At 37.7% G+C, this 20203-nt stretch overlaps 2 protein-coding genes across 2 annotated transcripts in view; one reads left to right on the forward strand and one right to left on the reverse strand.

The window, feature by feature from the left end:
- Positions 1-4648: 4648 nt before the first annotated feature.
- The window catches only part of LOC5574681 (adenylate cyclase type 10), a 78878-nt gene continuing 63323 nt past the window's right edge, over positions 4649-20203 (forward strand). Inside the window, exons 1-3 of the mRNA XM_021845958.1 lie at positions 4649-4739; positions 4800-4894; positions 4960-5209. Of these exons, the coding sequence (XP_021701650.1) occupies positions 4727-4739; positions 4800-4894; positions 4960-5209 (358 nt within the window). The 5' untranslated portion in view covers positions 4649-4726. The remainder of the gene's footprint in view (positions 4740-4799; positions 4895-4959; positions 5210-20203) is intronic.
- Positions 11182-12732, reverse strand: LOC5574675 (juvenile hormone epoxide hydrolase). Its single transcript, XM_001661540.2, has 2 exons — positions 11914-12732; positions 11182-11848 (listed from the first exon to the last, which is right to left on the reverse strand). Exons 1-2 carry the CDS (start codon positions 12662-12664, stop codon positions 11211-11213), a joined length of 1389 nt encoding a protein of 462 aa, XP_001661590.1. The 5' UTR covers positions 12665-12732; the 3' UTR covers positions 11182-11210.

The following is a 20203-nucleotide window of genomic DNA, read 5'->3' on the forward strand; positions in this document are numbered from 1 at the left end:
CATACATACATTTTGAAAATACAATACGATATATTGTTGATGTATTGTCTTGATTAGCAATCGGTGTATTGTTGTACAATACAAAAACAATTCAATTGGTGGTGAAAAGCATAGAATTTGTATTTTGCATGGATTGTCCCCCAACTTACCGGATATTCGTGCCACAGCGGGGATTCACTGGTTGGAACACGACTGCCTTCCATCTAGCGAATCCAACCCGTTAGTTGGAACGACTGACAGCTGGTGAAAATGCTCCAGAAGCACATCGGCACGATTCGCACATATACATTATAAATGCACATTTGTTCTATATATGGAGACTTCAGACTCAGACGTCAAAGTTCGTTTGACATCTACTCTGGACATTCGAGTGCTTTTTGTTGGAATATTTTCCAACCAGCGAACATCCAACCATCGAGTCATTCCATGTAGCGGAGCTCCAACGAGCGAATCCCCACTGTAGAAGTAAAGATATTTATCATGGTTGCATTCGTCGTCGCAGCTAATGTCAAGTGACTTCTACAAAACTACTGATTTTTACTTTTTGAATATTTTTCACCCAACATTTCTCGATTACTTTTTCAAATCAACGTAAGTAACTTTCATACGGTTTTGAGAAAATTAATTAAGAATAATCACAACCTTTCTTCTAAAACTGTTTTAAAATGAATCCCCTTTTTAACATTTTTTTGCCGTGTTTATCGCTTAAATTTTGCATGCAATCAGCTCGCGTTAAAACACTAGGTAGTTCCTAACATTTCCAAAAAAAAAAAAAATATATGACAAAATAATAAGCCATCAGTTACTTACGACGTTTTTGTACCAGTGTAAAATCGACTCAAGTAGTATTTTGTTTTGATTCGTGGTTAAGTCACTTTGTCTCCCATACAACAGTGCGGCGAAAGTAGCGGTTAAGTTGCAAAAGTGGAGAATCTTACTTTCGTCGTTTTGTAAATCCGGAAATTAAACGTTCTAAAAGTGAAAAATTGAGTTGGTTCAGAGCGGAACGTGTAGAATTTCGTCTGCGAAACACGTAGGATTGATAAAGTAAATTTGTTAACTTTTCTGTTTGAATAAGTCTTCGAGATTTCTTGCTTTCTCAACTTGTTTTGTTTACTTCTTTCAGCCAAATCACACAGAAAAAAGCAACAGTTGTTTACGCGAAAATAGGAATTTGACCAAAATTGTAAGGTATAAAACCAATAAAAAACAATACAGTGTTCTGTTCCAATACATTATACTGTTTTTGAATTGTATATACTAACAAGAATAATGTTGCTTCGACATTCAATTGGGTCCTAAAATTTTTGATAAAATCTTGTTTTTATTGAACAACACGAAAGAGCATGTTACTTCAACTACTTTAGCAATTTTTCCCGCTCAAATAACGGCTATATAATGTTTAAAATTTAATTTAAAAATTGGGTCCATAAATGAACCATGACACTTGTGATCATGTTTGACGTTCGCTTAGTCGACAAAAACACCACAGGGGTTCTAGTTTTAACACTGGGGTTGTTCCTATCTGACATTTCGGAAGGGACATGGAAAACAAAATATACCCAAAATTTGAGTTCAAGCCAAGGGGTGTGACAAAATCTATGAAAACACAAAAAAAATGTTATTTAGACTGAGGCCAACGGAAAACATAAGAAAATTAGGTAAACATGTGTTTTTGGCCTAAACATAAGCGTTTGTCACTAAAATCGGGACAGGGCTTTAGGACCCTATTACAATACGGTGTGTTGTATTCAATACGTTAAATTGTACATTAGTGGTTTATTCCATTCACTGAATGGTACGTTTTTATCCGGATACTGTGCAAAAGGATAGGACAAGAAACGTTCAAGGAATGATTCCGCTACCAAAATTACTTGAGCTGTACGCTTCTGAGAAGTAGAGCTGATTTTGTAACATCGATAACGCCTGCCGTACAAATCAAACGGAGCTGTCACTTTTTCGTGTGTCGCTCAATGGGGTAACGACTATTTATTTTGATCTTAATCGCTAACAGTTGGCGCCAGTGGCAAAAATTACAGACAACAACCCTTCGAACATTCAGTTTATCTGTGCTAGCCGCCTAGCGGCGACAGTGATGTGTGTATTCCTTTCACTGATCGCGCTACGCTGGACTCTCAAATTTCAAACACAAGCGCATGGAAGAATGGTAGTCGGTGAACTGTCAAAACGTATAGAGCTTAGTGACATTTGAACACACGTAGACTAGCATACGCTCGTCATACACAGTTTGTTTTTGTTTTCCTCAAAGAAACTTGCACACGCTTTCCAGACTCACCAAAATGCATATGGAAATATTACCCAATTTGAAAAATTTAAACCCGTTTTCTGCGTGTTTTTCGAGACTGAGTGCATATTGTTTTCCTCTAAGGTTCACAACTACATCTACACTAGGGTACCCATACCATTGGGCGTGAAAACCACTATGGAAAAAAAATGAAAAACGTAAATTATTTGCAATTAGGAAACTGGATCGAAAAAGTAGTGATTATAATCAAGCGTAATGTGAATACATAACTTTTTGTGTTTAGTTCATCTTCCATTGTGCTTTCTTTGCTTCAGGATTTCGTTTTTACTACCACTGAAAAAGAGTCATCTATTGCCTTTTCAGTTTTGAGTATCGCCCTATTGACTGTTTAACGATAAACTTGCGACGATCGGCGCGCCACCATGTTTCATATAACGGGGTATTAGAACTAACTTGGAGGTGATGATTTGGAGGTTATTTGGCAATTTGGAGGTTAAAATCCCCTCCAAACACTAGCGATTTTGCGGTGGGATGTTGACGTTTGATGACGAATACAGTCAAGGCGTTGTGGTGAATTTATGATCAGCTGGCATGACCAGATGATTTTTGTTTATGTTTTCATTCATCATAATCAAGGCTGGTTCATTGTACTCTGTAGGAGGAGCTGAACCCGCCTTGATCATAATGGGCTCCGTTGCGGTTTTGCTCCCTCCTTCCTTCACGGTTCCTGAAGTCCCTCCGTAATCACCGCGGAAACCACCTTCACCGCTTCGGCTGGTTATGACCGCACTCGGCGAATACTACATGGTTCTGTAACGCAAGGAAGGTAGTCGACAGATGCCTGATCTTTCTGTGTTTTGTGGATTGAATAAGCCGGAAGATGTTCGCCGAGAGGCAGCAACAACCGCTCAAAATTTCCTTGCGCGGCTGTTGCTGCCTCAAGGTGGCAATCTTCCGAATCAACATCCAACAGATAGATTTAGGTATTTGCAGAGATGAATAGTAAAAATAGCCTCTAATAGAACAGCGGTACCGTAACTGTTGGGTGGATGAGAGGTTTGTTTTTAGGGGGTGGTTTTGAATTTTGAATCTGTGGAGGAAAATATATTTTCCTAAACCTGAATCGGGTTGGAGTTGAAACTGTGATTCAGAACGGGTTGCGTCAGTTCCAACCTGGTTCAAAAACGTTTTTTCAGCCTCCTGACACCACCCATACAACCCCATTGGAAAATGACGAGCAAACATCCCTGGTCCCCACTGGGAAGTGGTTCCCACTGACAACTCAATATTTGTAAACAAATAGTCGTTTGAGGACTAACAATCGAGGAAGGCGATATAATTTTTGCCGAAAAATATCTTCTTTCACAATAACAGTTATATTAGCACAAACAAACGGTTGCAAACTATTCGTTTGCAGTACAGCAAGTTAATTAGAGTTGATATGGTTAGCGTAGAACACATTAAATATCGAAGAAAAATGTCCTTAATATTATAACGCCAATGTACGTTGTTCTTCTTGAGTTTGATGCTGACCTCGAAAACATGGCTGCCTAGCACCGGGCTGCGTTTTTTTTTGAGTAATTTCAGGTTAGTTTCGTTGGTGCTCCTGTTTGGGGCGCCCTGACCGGGATCACGGTCAGTTTGAGCGCGCACCTGATTTAACGTTTCCAAATGTAAACAAGCATCCCAATGCAGGGGTGGAATCGAAAAACTGTTGCAAAATCACCACGCTGATACCCATAGGGTTGAACAAAACTGTGCCGCATCTCGAATTATTTTACTAAATGTGGTGAGTATCCATGTTTTCAAAAATGTGTAAGAAAATCAATAGTGCATATAAACAAAATTTGAAAGCGTTAATATTCATTAAAAATTATTGTTCTTCCAAAAAAAATACAAAAACTGTGGGTTAGATCAGACGGAAAATTTCCATTGGTCTATTGGCATGAGTCGTATACAATCTTTTTTGATCGATTAGGTTTATGCGTGTACGTTGCAACTCATGTGTGCTCAATTGTGTGCAATTTTTGTACTGGACAACTTGTACACAACTTTCTCACTTCGAAGAATCTTACAGAAGTGATTTGCAAGACATTTGTTGAGCTTTAGATTTCTGACACACGCTTAAAAAATGCGTTCCAATTTCTATCGTTTGTGTAATGTATTATTTTCAAATTATTTTCCATGCGAATTCGCATGATTGCCTATATGGATTGAAAACGAAGTTTGAATTTGATAATTGGTTTGTAAAAAATTGTATTAATAGGTATACCTATGCTATATATTTGTTGTTGAGTAGAGCTGAACTGAATTTTCATAGAGTGTGAAAGCATAAAACATTTGTAGCCCTCTGAGAAAAACATTTGTAAAAACATCTCAAACCGGAAAAGTAGTCGGAGCTGAACTTTTTTTGGCAGTGTAAAAACAGGATACAGAAAAGGACATCTTTGACACCTCAAAATGATGGAATTACGTAAGTTAACTTTCTGTCCACTTTTAAATCAATTCGAATGGATTTATGCACTTTTCGCAGTTCCTTACGATGACCCCCGCGAAGGATCGGCCCGTCTCCGAATGGCAATCGACAAAGAGCTTTTCATTTCCCGCTGCAAAAACCGACTGAAAGGCGTAAGAGGATCTTTAATCCGGAACTTCCGGGTTCAGAATTAGTTTAAACAAGGGAAATTTTTCAGAAAAAGAAACTTCTCAAATACCTCCCGGAGCGGTCCAGTTTCCTATACGAATTTCTGGGCCTTCAGTCGGCGTGCGGCAGTTTGCCCCTGCGGACCAATGTCTACAAGGATTTCCTAGGCGGAACGGACCGGACGGAGGAACTCAAGAACAAGGTCATCAGCTCGATGATTCCGGACGAGGTGCTGTGCAGTGCGGGCGATTACAGGCCTCGGAAGTTCATGACTGCGATGCTGTTCGCCGATGTTTCAGGTTAGTGTCAAGTGGGGAGGGGAAAACTTTTTTTTTTTAATTCTTTCGTGTCCTGCAAATTAAATTTACTAAAAACAATCCCTGAACATTTTCCACGAATGTGTAATAGAATTCCACGTCTCTAGAATTCAAAATGCTAACCATTTCTGGGATTCTAAACAGATTTTTTTTTCTCGAAAAACGATTTGAAATTGAATCCTGTCTTGAGATTCGACTCTTCCCAAAATTTGAAATAAAGCCGTTCCTTGACATCTTTTAAAAGTTACATATGATTTTTTCGGAATGGAACTCTTCCAAAATTTGAAGCAGAATCTTTTTTTGGGATTTGAAGTTTAAGTTCAAGTTTCTCTAGAATTCAAATAAAAATCCCTTCCAGGGATTTGAAATTGAATTCCTTCCATAGATTCAGTCACATTCACATGTGTAGAATAGACTGACTGCTACTCCATGATTGATCGGAACTGGTGAGAATTGCACTTCGATGCAAATGAATATGGGATGGGACATTCCGCTCATTCTCGAAGTACACATTTTAGCAGATATCATATTATTGATCAATAAAGGCGAATAGGGAAGGAATGTTAGTGTGTAATGATTGATGCATATAGAAACCGAGGATACCTCTGCATTTCCACAATCACCACGGGAAGGGTTCTTCTCTAGCATTCAATATAGTAGGGGGATTAGGGGCATAATGAACATACGGGGCGAAATGGACACCCTCTCAATATCTGATAATACACATATTTCATCAAAAGTTCATTCACTGCATGAAATCTGTAATGCATTTGAAATGCTTGACGGTAAAAAATTTTATTTTTTGCTTCAATTGTTCATTAAAATTTGACTTAAAATTTTTCTCAGTTTCAAATTGGCATATAAGCAAGACCGTGGAAGAATCTAATTTTTGAGCAAAGTAACGAACCCAGAAAGGTTCTTTTTAGCTATTATGATTGATGGAGAGTCCTTTTGCATATCGGAATGGTTGACAGTCATTGAATATGTTGGAATAACTAAATTTCATACAGGTGTTCATTTCGCCCCGATGCCTTTTTACCAGCCTTGTTTTCGACCCAATTTTCTATCTCGCTTTTCTGACATATGATATAATTTTTATCACTATGAATGAATGTGGCACGTCGTACTAAAATCAAACTTGAAAACTAGCCGGGGGTAAATTAAAAACATTGCCATTTAAGGGTCTTAAAACGAACATTTGCTTAACGTGTCCATTATGCCCCTAATTCCCCTATATTGTTCTGAAATTCCCTCTGCGAATTTTGGGATTCAAAACATAATTCTATCCTGTATATTAGTGTTTGAGTCAGAATACCTTCCTAAATTTGAAATAGAATATTTTCATGGGATTCGAAATGATACCTTTTTCAAAAAGGGATCCTTTCCGGGTTTCAAAATATGTAGACCTTTTTCAAAATTGGAAATAGAATCCAATTTGTTTTTTTTTTTTGCAATTTGTGATTGTTATTTTTTTCAGATTCGAAAATAAAACCCTTATTGGAATTCAAATGAATCCCTTTATTTTATGTTAGATTTTGTCCAGGACGTGCACAACTGTCTTAACTCGTTCTTCGCATCATGACTAACTTTTGGTGAGTTGTTAGGTAGAGATATTTAACGATTAGGATCCTTGAAATATCTCTAGAAAGGTATTTAGGGATTCCTGACAAGGTTTTTGATTACCATTTAGATGCATGACAAACTTTTGATGAGATCTTTGATAGAATCCTAACGGGAATCAAGCCGATGACTGACCGGTTTGTTGAAAATTCTTTCTGACACTAAAAAAATTATGAGTAGAGTGCTAATGAGATTTTTAGTGTATACTAGCAAAGATTCTTGGCTGATTTTGTTTGAAATTTCTTATACAATTGTAGAAGTTGGCAAAACACTATGCCAAATAATATTTGGAAGATTTCTTGGGAGATCTACATGGAGTCATGGAGTATGAATTCCTTTTGCGGATTTCTGGGGTCATTGATAATACTGATTCTAGGTGAAGCCTTTTCTAAACTAGTTTGGATAGTCCTCGATTTATGTCAAAGTTTTTATGAGACGAGATTTTGTATGGATGCATGCAGGTTAACAGCGAATTCTTCAAATCGTTCAAAACAAATTATTTGTAGGATTATTTATGAATTTATGACAAGATATTTGATGGATAAATGAATAGCGAGGACCTTTAGGTATTCTTGGCCAGATTTTGTTTAGGTTCTTAATTAGATTCTTGGCCGAATCTTTGATAAATTTCTTGGAAGATGTAATTTTAAATCTTTAAATGTTTTTGGAGATATCGTTCCAGATAAATATATCTCTCCTTGCCGTGGGACATATCTAACCCATAATTCTGAAGTTGGGTTGGCTATTGAACTTTGCCCTTTTATAGTCTAAATTAAGATACACTGAGAATAAATCTATCTGAACTTCCCATATATTCTAATGGGTAAGCGATCTTTTAGACAAATAGTTTATATCTTCTTGTCCAAAACTCTTTCGAAATTCAAACTGTTTTGAACTCACAGTACGTACACTTTTTAAAAAATAATACAGAAATAAATTAGATCAAGTCCTTCAAGTTTCAATACCATTTTGTATAAAAAAAAAACGAAAACATCAAGTCAAAGGATCATTAAGTCATCATTATTTTAATCTTTCTGGCTTCCGGGAAAAGTCCGTGAATCTGATTTTGAATGCACACCCTGTGGAATTCAAACCCCTTTGCTAGGATTCGAATGTAATCTCTTTCAAGGACTCGGAATAAGTTATTGGGCTTCGATGTGGAGATGCGGAATGAAATCCTATATTGAATTTGAAATAGAATCGCTTTCTGGGTTTTAAATAGAATATCTTCATGGGATTTGGAATGTTTTAATGAAAGTCAAAATAAAATTTTGGGATTCAAAATGCAAAGTTTTTTTGGAATTCAAAATAATATCCTTATTTTAGGTTCGAAATAGAATCTCTTCCTAGAATTTGAAATATCTAATTGGAATTCGAATAGAGACCCTTTCTAGAATTCGAAATGAAATCTGTTCCTGAAAATCAAAATATGAAAAGAAATTCCTTTCTTGAATTCAAAATTCGTCTATTGTTATTATTATTATTATTCGGTATTATGGTATTTGAAATAGAGTCTTTTCCTAGTATTTGAAATGGGATCTCTACCTGGCATTAAAAAAATCGAAATAGAATATCTTTCTTGGATTCGAAATGGATTTCTTGCCTAGGGTTCGAAACAGAATCTTTACCTGGCATTTAAAAAAGAATCCTTTCCAGGAATTCAAAATAGAATCACTTCAGGAGATTTCAAAATATATCCAACCCTTTTCTGTAATTAGAAATAGAATTCCTTCCTATGATACGGAACAGAATCCCTTTTAAGGAATCAAAATGGAATGCCTTTGCGAGATTCGAAATTAAATTCCTTTCTGGAATTCGACATAGAGTTCCTTTCAGAATTTTGAAATAGAATATCTTCCTAGGATTTGAAATATTTTTGCGGAATTCTAAATAGAATCCATTTTTAGGACTCAAAATTGTATCCCTTCATGGGATTCTAAATAATATTTGTGATTCGAAATAGAATTTCTTCCAAGAATTTGGAATCTCTTGCTGTAATTCGAAGTAGAATCTCTTCGTGGTATTTGAAATTGAATCTCTACCTGTAATTAAAAAATAGTATCTCTACCCGTGATTTGAAATGGAATTCCTTTTTAGAAATACAGTCTTTAACTCGAAATATGTAGAATCTATACATGGGATTCGAAAAGGAATCCGTTTTTGGAAGTTGTGAAATAATGTCTATTTTCAGTATTCCAAATAAAATATATTTTTCGGTCTCGAAATGGAATTCTTTTCTGGGTTTCGAAATAGAACCTCTTTCTGGGATTTGAATTACAATCCTCTGATTCATAAATAAATATACCCTTTCTGCAATCAGAATTAAATTCCTTCCTAGGATTCGAAAGAGAATTTCTTTTTAGAATATCTTACGATGGGATTAGAATCGCAATGCTCTGTTGAGATTTGAAATATAAACCCTCCTGGAATTCCAATTGAGTTGTTTAGTGAAGAAAAATTCACTGCTTTTTATCTTGATCGAAAAAGCACATTTTAAATTAGTCGTTCAACGACATTTCATTTTACATAATGACAGCTCGTATCGAAGTAAAATTTGCCGACGGGTTGTTCAAAAGTGATTTCCATAGTAATTTGAAAACATGTTTTAAAAATAGTTCAAGGTCACAGAAAATTGTTAAACTTTAAATTCAATTTCAATATTTAACGTAGATTCAGAATATGTAAGAAATTGGAAACAAGCTCATTAGAATATTTTCCTGAATTTGAAATAGAATCACTTCCAGAGATTCTAAATAGAATCCCTTTCTGGCATTCGAAATGGAATTCCTTAACAATCCTTTCCTTCAAAATAGAATTCCTCCGATGGTCTCGAAAAATAATCCATTTCAGGCATTCGAAATATAATTCCTGTTAATCGAATCCCTTCTAAGGATTAGATTTCATCTTGAAATTCGATTCAGAATCTCTCCCTGCGATTCGAAATATGTAGATTCTTTTCCATGGATTAGAGTTCCTGGAATTAGAAATGGATTTTTTTCTGATATTCGAAATTGATTTTTTGTTCTAAATTGAATATTGTTCTGGTATTTGAAGTATAGCATTACTCTCCATAATAGCCTCATTTTCTTCTAATACACCATCTTGATTGGATCATGATTTCTCAATATTTCGACTTTGTCCGATATTGGGTGCTGTCCGGTACTGGGGAATCTCCCCCCTTATGTTTTCCCAGGCTTTGAAAAAAAAGTTCTAGAAAAAAAAATCCCTGACTATGATTCGTTATCAAATCCATTCCTGGACCTGAAATTAAATTTCTGTTTAGCCTTATTAACGAGATTTTAACCCTCAACTAGTTTATCTCGGAATAAACGGCTTTACTTCACTTCCAAAAGAAGTCGTCCCTATAACCTTTTTGTAAAAGGCCTTGCACCTGAAAATGCTACAACAATTACAGCAGTTATTCCTCCGAATATTCCTACAAAACTTGTTTTTAGGATTTCGACCGTGCATTTTCATAGGTTCTTGTAGAAAATCCTGGACGATAATATCCATGTTTTCTATTGGTTATTTTCCCAATAATTGTGATTACTTTAGAATTTCCTTTAGAAACAACATCCCGTACCTCCAATGATTTGGTTGACAATTGCCTGGAGTAATGCCTGAATAAATTCTTTAGGGAGTTCTTTGGGAAGTTTTGGAAGATTCTGATCAGTCATGAAGGAATCTTGGTTGAAACCTCTAGACTATTTCCTGAAGATAAACTTAGAGAAATTTATGGTTTGAAACTTGAACGGATTTTGAAAGCAAATAAAGTATATCCTAAGAAATCTAAGATTAGTTTCTTAGAGAAATTACTGGTTTGAATCTTTAAAGAAATCCTATGAAAATTGTATGAATCCTGGGAGTACTGAGGATATAATAATAAAAACACAGAGTTAAACTTGATTAATGTCACATGGAATCTCCAAACAAAAATCTTAAAAATACTCCCTGCAAGATGTATTCCCTGAGGAAACTTTTTTTGATTCTTGCCCAGTCTCGGTTTCAGGCATGAGGTTTCGTAAAGTTACTATTTTTTGACGTTATTTGCTACCAGCCCTGGGGCCCATTCACAAATTTCATAACGCTGAAGGGGGTGGGTGGGTGTTCAAACGATGTTACGGCCCATACAAAAACTGAATATTACAAAAAGCGTTACAAGGGAGTGGGTGGGTGTCCAAAATAGCCAATTTTAGCGTTATGAAATAAATGAATGAGCCCCTGGAATCCCTTCCTATTTGCTATTTGAAACATAATCCCTCCTTCGTACTTGTATCCCACTAGAATTTGATTTGTTCATCATTTTCCCCGGAAATAAAATGAAACTACACAGCGTTTTTTCAGCCTACACGCCGTTCCCTTGTTATTGATCCTCCCGTCTGTACAGACGGTTCACAAATTCTACGATATCTTCGTAAAGGACGTCCGGTAGTTGCATGGCCACAAAATGGCCTCCATCGTCATAGTGCTTGCTTTGGATCAGATTCCGGAAGTGATCCCGGAGGGCCCAATCGGTTTGCTGGAACAGTTCATACCGGAACTTGGCACAAGCGGCTGGAACGTGCGTCGGAATGCGATCCAGTTCGCGGGACAGCTCTTTGACATTGAACGTTTCGGCGTAAAGCCTCTGGGAGGTGGTGATGGAGTCGCTCAGATAATAGATCATGATATTGTCCAGCAGGGTGTCGAGAGTGAAATACTTTTCGAGTCCTCCATCCGCTAAGCTTCGATACTGTGGATTGGTCCAGGTCGAAAACTTCTCGAGGATGTATGTGGCCAGTCCTACGGGATTTCCGGTAAGAACCGCTCCGATCGTATCCGGTTTGGTTGCTTGAATGTGCATGTAGCCAGTTTCCGCGATGAGCAGCTTCAAGCGATCCAAGTATGGGTAGTAGAAGTCCTTGTATTGACTTTCTACGACCAGAGATGGGGCAACTGCTCCAAGAATATTCTTCAGAGTACCGATGGGTGCAGTATTCATGCACATGGTCAAGTGCACGCCTAAAATGAAAACCGAACAGAAAAGCTATCTCATATGACTGATAGGAGCTAAAAGTGCAACTCACCTAATACTTCGTCCTGGAAGAAAGTGGCCATCAGGTTCCCAATAACTGATCCCCAATCGCCGCCATGGACATAGTACTTTTTGAACCCGAGACGGGCCATCAAGTTGCGCATGATAACGGCAATTTTTGCTGGGCTAAGACCTTGTTTCGATGCACCCTGGCTGAATCCATAGCCCGGCAAACTTGGCACGATTACCTCAAAAACATACTCTTTATCATCGCTTCGAGCGACCAGCCTCGGGATTATCTCGTAAAACTCTCGCACCGAACCAGGCCAACCGTGGAGCATTAATAACGGAACAATCCGTTTTGGATTTCGAACTTCCGGCTTCACGCGCAGGAAATGGATGTCCAATCCTTGAATTTGCGTTTTAAACTGAGGGAAGCGATTTAGATATTTTTGGCGTTCATCCCACCTCTCGAGATAATCCGACCGCCAATATTTCAAAATCTCTCCTAGTTTCTTACTGTTGAAACCATATTCGAAAGCCGTGCCCTCTAACGGTTCGGCAAATTTTGGGACGTCATCCAACCTGTTCCTTAGCTTCCCAATAACGTCCTCTCCGTAGTTCAACTCAAATGATTTCACTTCAACATTTTCCTTGTTGTTTTTCACATCTCCAGGACCCCAGTATTCCTGGTAGTCTATGGCCGGAATTGCAGCTGGGGCCGATAGATCCTGGAAAACCTTGAACAGCACTCCTACTAGCAGGGTGAACGTCACCAAGACAAACCGCCCAGCGAATCCCATCGTGGCGCTGTTGCAAACAAAACAGAACCGGCTCGAACAGAATTCAAAGTCCAACTGATACTTGCACCGTTTCGGTGGTTCTTAATCTCTGTATAGCAGGTATCGCGCGGACGGTTTATGTGTGATAAGCCACCGAAATAACAAAAAAACTGGAAAGCGAAAGTATCGATAGGCAAACGATAGGAAGGTATTCCACAAGCCGGTACCTATACAAACGAGTTTCTAGCATCATAATAGAAATAGATTTACCTGTGCTGCTATATTTTGGAGTAGATGTTTTAGATAAATCAGGGGTTTAAGGTGAAGATGAATCGAAGCCAAACCTCAAATTTTCAAGAGCACAAATCTGGAGAACCGAACACCCGTTTGAGCTGAAAACTTAATCGATTGGTCACCACCAGCTTGTGACCAATCGATGAAGTTTTCAGCTCAAACGGATGTTTGGTTCTCCAGATTCGTGCTCTTAAAAATTTGAGGTTTGGCTTCGATTTATCTTCACCTTAAGGTGTTTTACATAAGTCAGACCATTCAACTTTTCTACAATTTAATTTGAGATTGTAAAAAAAAACTTGTAACCGATCCAATTCCACCTTTAACTCGTACGGGACTGGCGCACGAAATTCAAATCAAGAACATCTCTGGGTCAGGCTGGGTAAAAATCACATAAACTTCCTGTTGAAACCATTTTATTATTTGGTAACGAAATTTTAACAATAATCTACGTAGATTCAAAACATTCAAGTATATGGTAAGTATGTTAAGTGGCTCACAACATTCATAAAGCTTTAACAGACGTGCCCATAAATTTAGACAAAGGATTGGATATTGCAAGTCTTCCAAATCGTCCTGAAATTCGGGTCCTAATCTACTATAGTCATCATTTGGCTGGTATGATTTATGGAAAACCTAAGTATTTTTGCCTCAATGCACTATCCGTTTGAAGAAGCAAATCTCAAGTACCACTCCCTGTATCGATGCAATACATGTATCACTATAATTCTATATATGTAGAATCCCAGACAATCAGAAGTCGCATAACAGTTCACGAACAAAGTCGTTTAGTTACACAAATTTCATCACACCCGCACTACATGGTGGATGATATCGTTCGATCGATGGGTTACCTCGCATAAAACGCTATTTTATGAGTTCATACGTACATTTCATCTCGTCCCGTATACTTGTACAAAGTTATTCGGATCAATCCGTAGCAGCTGTCAAATCAACTTTGTTATCATAAATTAAGTCGCATAAGAGTACAGACTACTTCGCAATAAAATTTACATACTCGCATTGCATGTTGTTTTTCATCATACAAAATATGCACGTATATCGCCTCCACTTTTGTACGTATAAGGCCTTTTCGCAACATCTTATACGTGAAACTTTGCGCATAAAAGCATCGCATAACGCAAAAGATGATTTCATTATACGTACATTCTGGTTGTCTGGGATAAGAGTGGTTCAAAAATCGGTTTTGGCCCCAAACCGCTCATTCATATGAAAATTGAGACTGCACAAGCCCTTCAAAGTTTATATGGGAATTACTATGGGAAAAGCAAGCAAATCATTCAATCGGTCATAGTGTTTGCCCATGTGCTCTTGGGCATTAGAGCTACGTTGATAATGTAATACTTATTCATCAGGTACAACTTTGCCGAAGACCGTTTTCGAATCGTTGATTTATATCCAAATCGCAAATTCTTCTAGGGCTTATTCACAAATTTCAGAGTATCAATACAATCAATACAAAAAGCGTCACGAGGGGGTGGGTGGGTGTCCAAAATAGCCAATTTAAGCGTTATGAAATATATGAACAAGCCCCTACAGTGCTTATTTCTTTTCTGAACAGGCAACATTGCTGCATCTGGCGCGAAAGATAGCACACATAAATCATGGCTACTATGTTTTACTGCATATATCCAGTGGTGCCTGCAGAGCAGCGCAATTATCATAGCCAAAGTTTTACAACCATGTTATAAAAATATCTTTGACAGAAGCTGACTATCACCACTGAACTGAAACTCGAAAATAAATTCTTAGTAACCCATTACTCACTGAAATTCTTTGCTTTTCTGTCACTCAAACTAAAATCTAATTTCGATTCGCATAGATAATGCTTTAATCGCCCAATCATAATTCCCTTTTGTTTTTTAGGTTTCATTTAGATCATGGCCGCAATACCTTTTTGAGCTGCAGGCCGAATCATTGAAACAATAGAGTACTGTACAACATTTCCGTAAATATAATGAAAATCACTCAAGTCATTCATACAAAAAGCGTTACGAGGGGGTGGGTGGGTATCAAAAAAGTCCATTTTTGGCGTTATGAAATTTGTGAATGAATTTATTGATGCACAGCTCGATGTTGTTCAAAAAATGATCGAAATAAATAGTTTTGCTTAAAATTTGAGCTCCCTTGTGCCTATAGTAAACCTATTGTTCCTATAGTATCACTACTAAGAGAAACTATTTTTTTTATTAAACAAACTAATTGATGAATTAAGAACTTTTTTACATCAATCGTAAGCTTTCAATCCATACTTTAAAGGAAAAATATAAATGTTTTGGAAAAATACAGTTTTGATATGTATTTTGCCTACGCCGTGAAGCTAGGTCTACAATAGGAACAGAAATTTTAAATAGTGCTACTATAGGCACATGTGTTCCTAAAGTGGCACAAGCGATAATAAATACTAAAATATGAGTTTTCATATTTTTCCTACAAAGATAAAAAGTTTTCAGATGATGTAACAATAATGCAGCTGGCTTTATTTTTCGATTTTATACGAATATTTGTTCTTAGCTATGCGGCTATTGGTACATCGATCCTACCTAATTACTGAGTCGTCCAATTTGAAAAACGATCTTCGACAAAGTTGTGGCTGATGAATGATTCACAGTATCAACGTAGCTCTAATACCCAAGAGCACATGGACAAACACTATGACCGTTTGAATGATATGCTTGCATTTCCCATAGTAATTCCCATATAAACTTTAAAGGGCTTGTGCAGTTTTAGTTTTCATCCGAATAAGCTCAGAATTTGATCTTGAATCGAATGAGCGATGTGGAACAAAAACAACGACTCGATTAGAATTACTTTCGACCAAAAAAATTTGATTGGCACGACTCATTCAAACAAGTTTTTCGACATTTGTTACTTAACTTGAACGATTGGGGTCGATTTGAAACGAGACTCGACAACACTTAAATTTCGTGCCAAAATGAACCTGCCTCCGCCAGACAGCGTTACCATCAATGATTATTGTACGATAGCTTCAGCACCTTCTGTGTTCAGCTTTTTTTCTCTCTTTTTCAATTTTCAATGATGTGTACCAGTTTTCTGGCAACACAAGGATTATACAAGAGTAGAAGAGAACTAATAAGAAGCCAAGTGTCACATCTTGTTTTAGGGGTCGGCAGGTGATTTCTGGAATTTGCGTGCTTATTATGTCTGGCAGTTACTAGCGATTTCAATCATCTTTCCAAATAACACTGATGTCCCTGGATTCTCAAGAGTTCATCCTTCGTGCAAAGATAAATGTCAAAAATTATAGGATTTCCGAAAATGAAAGATAAGGCGAGTGTATTATTTCTTTAAAGACAGGGCTGGTATCAAGAATTGGTACCGAAAAAAGTTATTTTAGTGACCAAATTTGAGAAATAAGTGACTAAAAAGTGACTTTCTATTCTCGAAAAAGTGACTAAAAGTGACTTGAGAAGTACGCCGTGATCAATTTTATTTCATTTTATTTTTATTATTTAATTTACTGTTTTACGACCAATATCAATCATGATAGGGAATATTCCATATGATCTTCTGCAGGTAGTAGGTCTAGTTGAGTACCACATTTGGACATTTTTATTGTGCTTCCAAATTTGCAAGATGTCGCCTAGAATTATTTCAAACAGGGTAGTTTATATTTACGTAAATAATCCTTTTTAGTAGATTTTCAATATTTTCAAAATTTTGTGTCTTCTATATTACCAAAGTATTTTATATTGTACATTCTAATAAGAATTTGGAACACTTGTAAAATTAACATTTTTGTCATTCCACATTTCCATTTAAACTCCAGCTCTTCTACCTAATAAGGTTAATATTTTTACGCATTAATCGATATTTCAAATAAAAAATGATGACAGAAGATCGAATTTGATTGGAATACTGCTTAAGCCGCGTCCTTCAAACGCCGACTAAGGAAGAAGTTTTCCATCAGTAAGTTTAATGGAAGGTATTCACTTTCTAAGACTTCCCCGTAAAATTACGACAAGTTACTTTTCGTTTTGCCGTAAATTATATACCTTCATGTATTCAATCTGTTTTTTTTTAAAAGAAAAACCACGAACGAAAAAAACTTGAACTTAAAAAAAAATCATATTTTTTGTAAAAAAATTTGAAAAATCCACTAGGAATTTCTAAAAAAATCCTACTTTAATTTCTGATGAAACTTGTGTGAGTTATAATGATGAATACCTACAAGGATAACTGAAAGATCTCTCGAATTCTTGATGAATATATTTCTTGATAAATTGCTATGATAATAAAAGCATATTAATCCATCAATGGTCAGAGCAATGACTGTAATAATTGCTGTAGTATTAACCTTGAATGAAATTTTAAAGAATCTATGCAGGTCTGGAAACTGTATTTGAAAAAATATCAGTGAACTGTTTGAGCCGCAGTAATAATATTTTGAAGAAATGCTGGAGAAATTTCTAGAGATGCAATTCATCGAGCAATTCTTGGAAAAGATTTTATACAATAATAGCTTAAGTAAAATTTTGAGAAATTCCGGAGAGTAATTATGGATGAATTTTTGAGAGAATCCTTATAAAAATGCCTGGATTAAATGAAAAATGCGTAGGAATTATTGTAGGGTTTCTTGTAAAAATATCGATTTTTTTCGAAAACTCTATAATAAACCTTTGGGGAATAATCTCTGTAGGGCATGCGGGAAGAATCCTAGAAGTTGAAATTGAAGAAATCTGTGAAAGAATCAGTGATCTGGAAGAAATACTCAGATTTTTTCTTCAGAGTAATCTCTGTAAAAATTGCGTAGGAATGCTCTAAAATTTTTAGTATAAAATTCAGAAGAAATTCCTCTGAGCTTCTATTGAAAAATTGCTGGTGGCATTCCTGGTGGAGTTCTTGAAAGTATTCCAGAAGGAATCTCTGGATAAATAGTTACGTAATAGTCTCTGAAGGTTTCTCTGGAGCACCAATGTTGCACCAGAATTCATTGCAAACAGATTAACCATCTATGTCCGACGACTTTCTTTATAAAAAGCGTTTTTGTAAAAAGTAATTCAAAAAACAATATTTCAAAGGGTCTATTTTTTTCAAAATCAGTTTAAAATTTATTGGTTGTTTTACAGCTCACCAATAGTTTTACTATTCAAAAAGTTAGTTGACTTTTGGATCTGATAAGTATAGAATCATAATCTACTGTTAACTCTCCCTTACTCGATGTTTCGTATCTCGATATCGAGTTAGAGAACCACAGTAAAAGTTGGTTTTCATGGCTACTGCGATGGTCCCTCGGCTCGCATTTGCACTGGTTTTGTGTTCCATAATTCGATACCTCCCTTACTCGATGGCTCCTTCAATATCGGAGAGTTGACTGTAGAAACTAATGCATAGTATTCCTCTGGTTCGGTTTGCCTCAAGTTCGTCAAAAATAATTGAGCTCTGGAGGGAGCTACCATGGGAAAGAGTGGGCTATGGCAAAAAAGTGACTTTAGATACCATATTGATTATACAGTCGCCTCTCCAAATCTCGATATCGAAGGGACCATCGAGATAGGGAGAGATCGAGACCTAGAACAGATTTTTAATGAATACTAGATTGAAATTCACTCCGTTACTGGGAAAATCAAAAACAAACAGATGTCATTTCGTCTTCGCAAATTGTTTTGAATCCCTGAAATCAAGTCTAGTAACCTTTGATAATGGGCATATCGACATACGGAGAGAAAATCGGGAACTATAATCACATCGAGAAAGGGAGATATCGAGATAAGGAGGACATCGAGATATGGAGAGTGAAAATGTATGCAGATTGAAGGTACCGGAAAAATCATCGACATAGGGAGAGATATCGGGGTGGTAAATGACTGGACAATGCGTACCATTGGTACTTCGCGTACCTGCAGGTATAAAATAGACCCCATTTGTGGTCCTCAGCCTCTTGTCCAGTAACTCCTATCCCTACCTCCCCGTGGTGCCGCCTGGGATACGAGTAACCGTAGGGAAGATCGGGTAACCAACCCTGGTGGAACCTTGGTCGTATGCTGACAGGGAAGGGGGGCTCCTCTCTTCTGAGGGTGTAGCTTATCAGAGCGTCTGTTCTCCATGTTAGGGGCGGCTCAAAACAGCGTCTGTTCTCCATGTTAGGAGCGGCTGATCATCGTCCTAGTGCCAGTGTGGGACTCTAAACAGTGCTGTGCACGATGATCCTCCGGCGAGACAGGGGGTTGGTGCAGGCCTTACAAGCCAGCCGTAAAAATCATCAGTACAGGAAGCATACAATGTAAATTCGGACCGGAACAATCGGCATAGACCCAGGCATCGAAAACGGACTAACGATTGGAAACTCGGATCATGGAACTGTAATTCTCTCAATTTCTTGGGAAGTACCCGCATTCTTTCCGAATTATTGAGGGTCCGCAAGTTCGACATCGTAGCGCTGCAGGAGGTTTGCTGGAAAGGGTCGACGGTACATACGTATAGGGATGGTTATACCATCTACCAGAGCTGCGGCAATAGACATGAGCTGGGCACAGCTTTTATCGTGATGGGCGAAATGCAGAGGCGCGTGATTGGGTGGTGGCCAATCGACAACAGAATGTGCAAGTTGAGGATCAAAGGCCGTTTCTTCAATATCAGCATAATCAACGTGCACAGCCCTCACCTAGCAAGTGACGATGACGATAAGGACGCTTTCTACGCGCAGCTGGAACGTGAATACGACGGCTGCCCAAGCCATGATGTCAAAATCGTTATCGGAGATCTCAACGCTCAGGTTGGCCAGGAGGAGGAATTTAGACCGATTATAGGGAAGTTCAGCGCACACCAGCTTACGAACGAAAACGGCCTTAGACTGATTGATTTCGCCGCCTCCAAAAACATGGCTATACGTAGTACCTACTTCCAGCACAGCCTCCCGTATCGGTACACCTGGAGATCACCCCAACAGACTGAATCACAAATCGACCACGTTTTGATTGATGGAAGGCACTTCTCGGACATTATCGACGTCAGAACCTATCGCGGCGCAAACATCGATTCGGACCACTACCTTGTGACGGTTAAAGTGCGCCAACGACTCTCCGTTGTGAACAACATTCGGTACCGACGCCCGCCCCGGTACAATCTGGAGCGACTCAAGCAACCCGAAGTCGCAACTGAATACGCGCAAAGCCTTGAGGCAGCGTTGCCGGAAGAGGGAGAGCTCACCGAAGCCCCTCTTGAGGACTGCTGGAGTAGTCTCAAAGCAGCCATAAACAACGCAGCGGAAGGTGCCATTGGGTTCGT

The sequence above is a fragment of the Aedes aegypti genome, chromosome 2 (genome assembly GCF_002204515.2).
Source record: "Aedes aegypti strain LVP_AGWG chromosome 2, AaegL5.0 Primary Assembly, whole genome shotgun sequence".
NCBI lineage: Eukaryota > Metazoa > Arthropoda > Insecta > Diptera > Culicidae > Aedes > Aedes aegypti.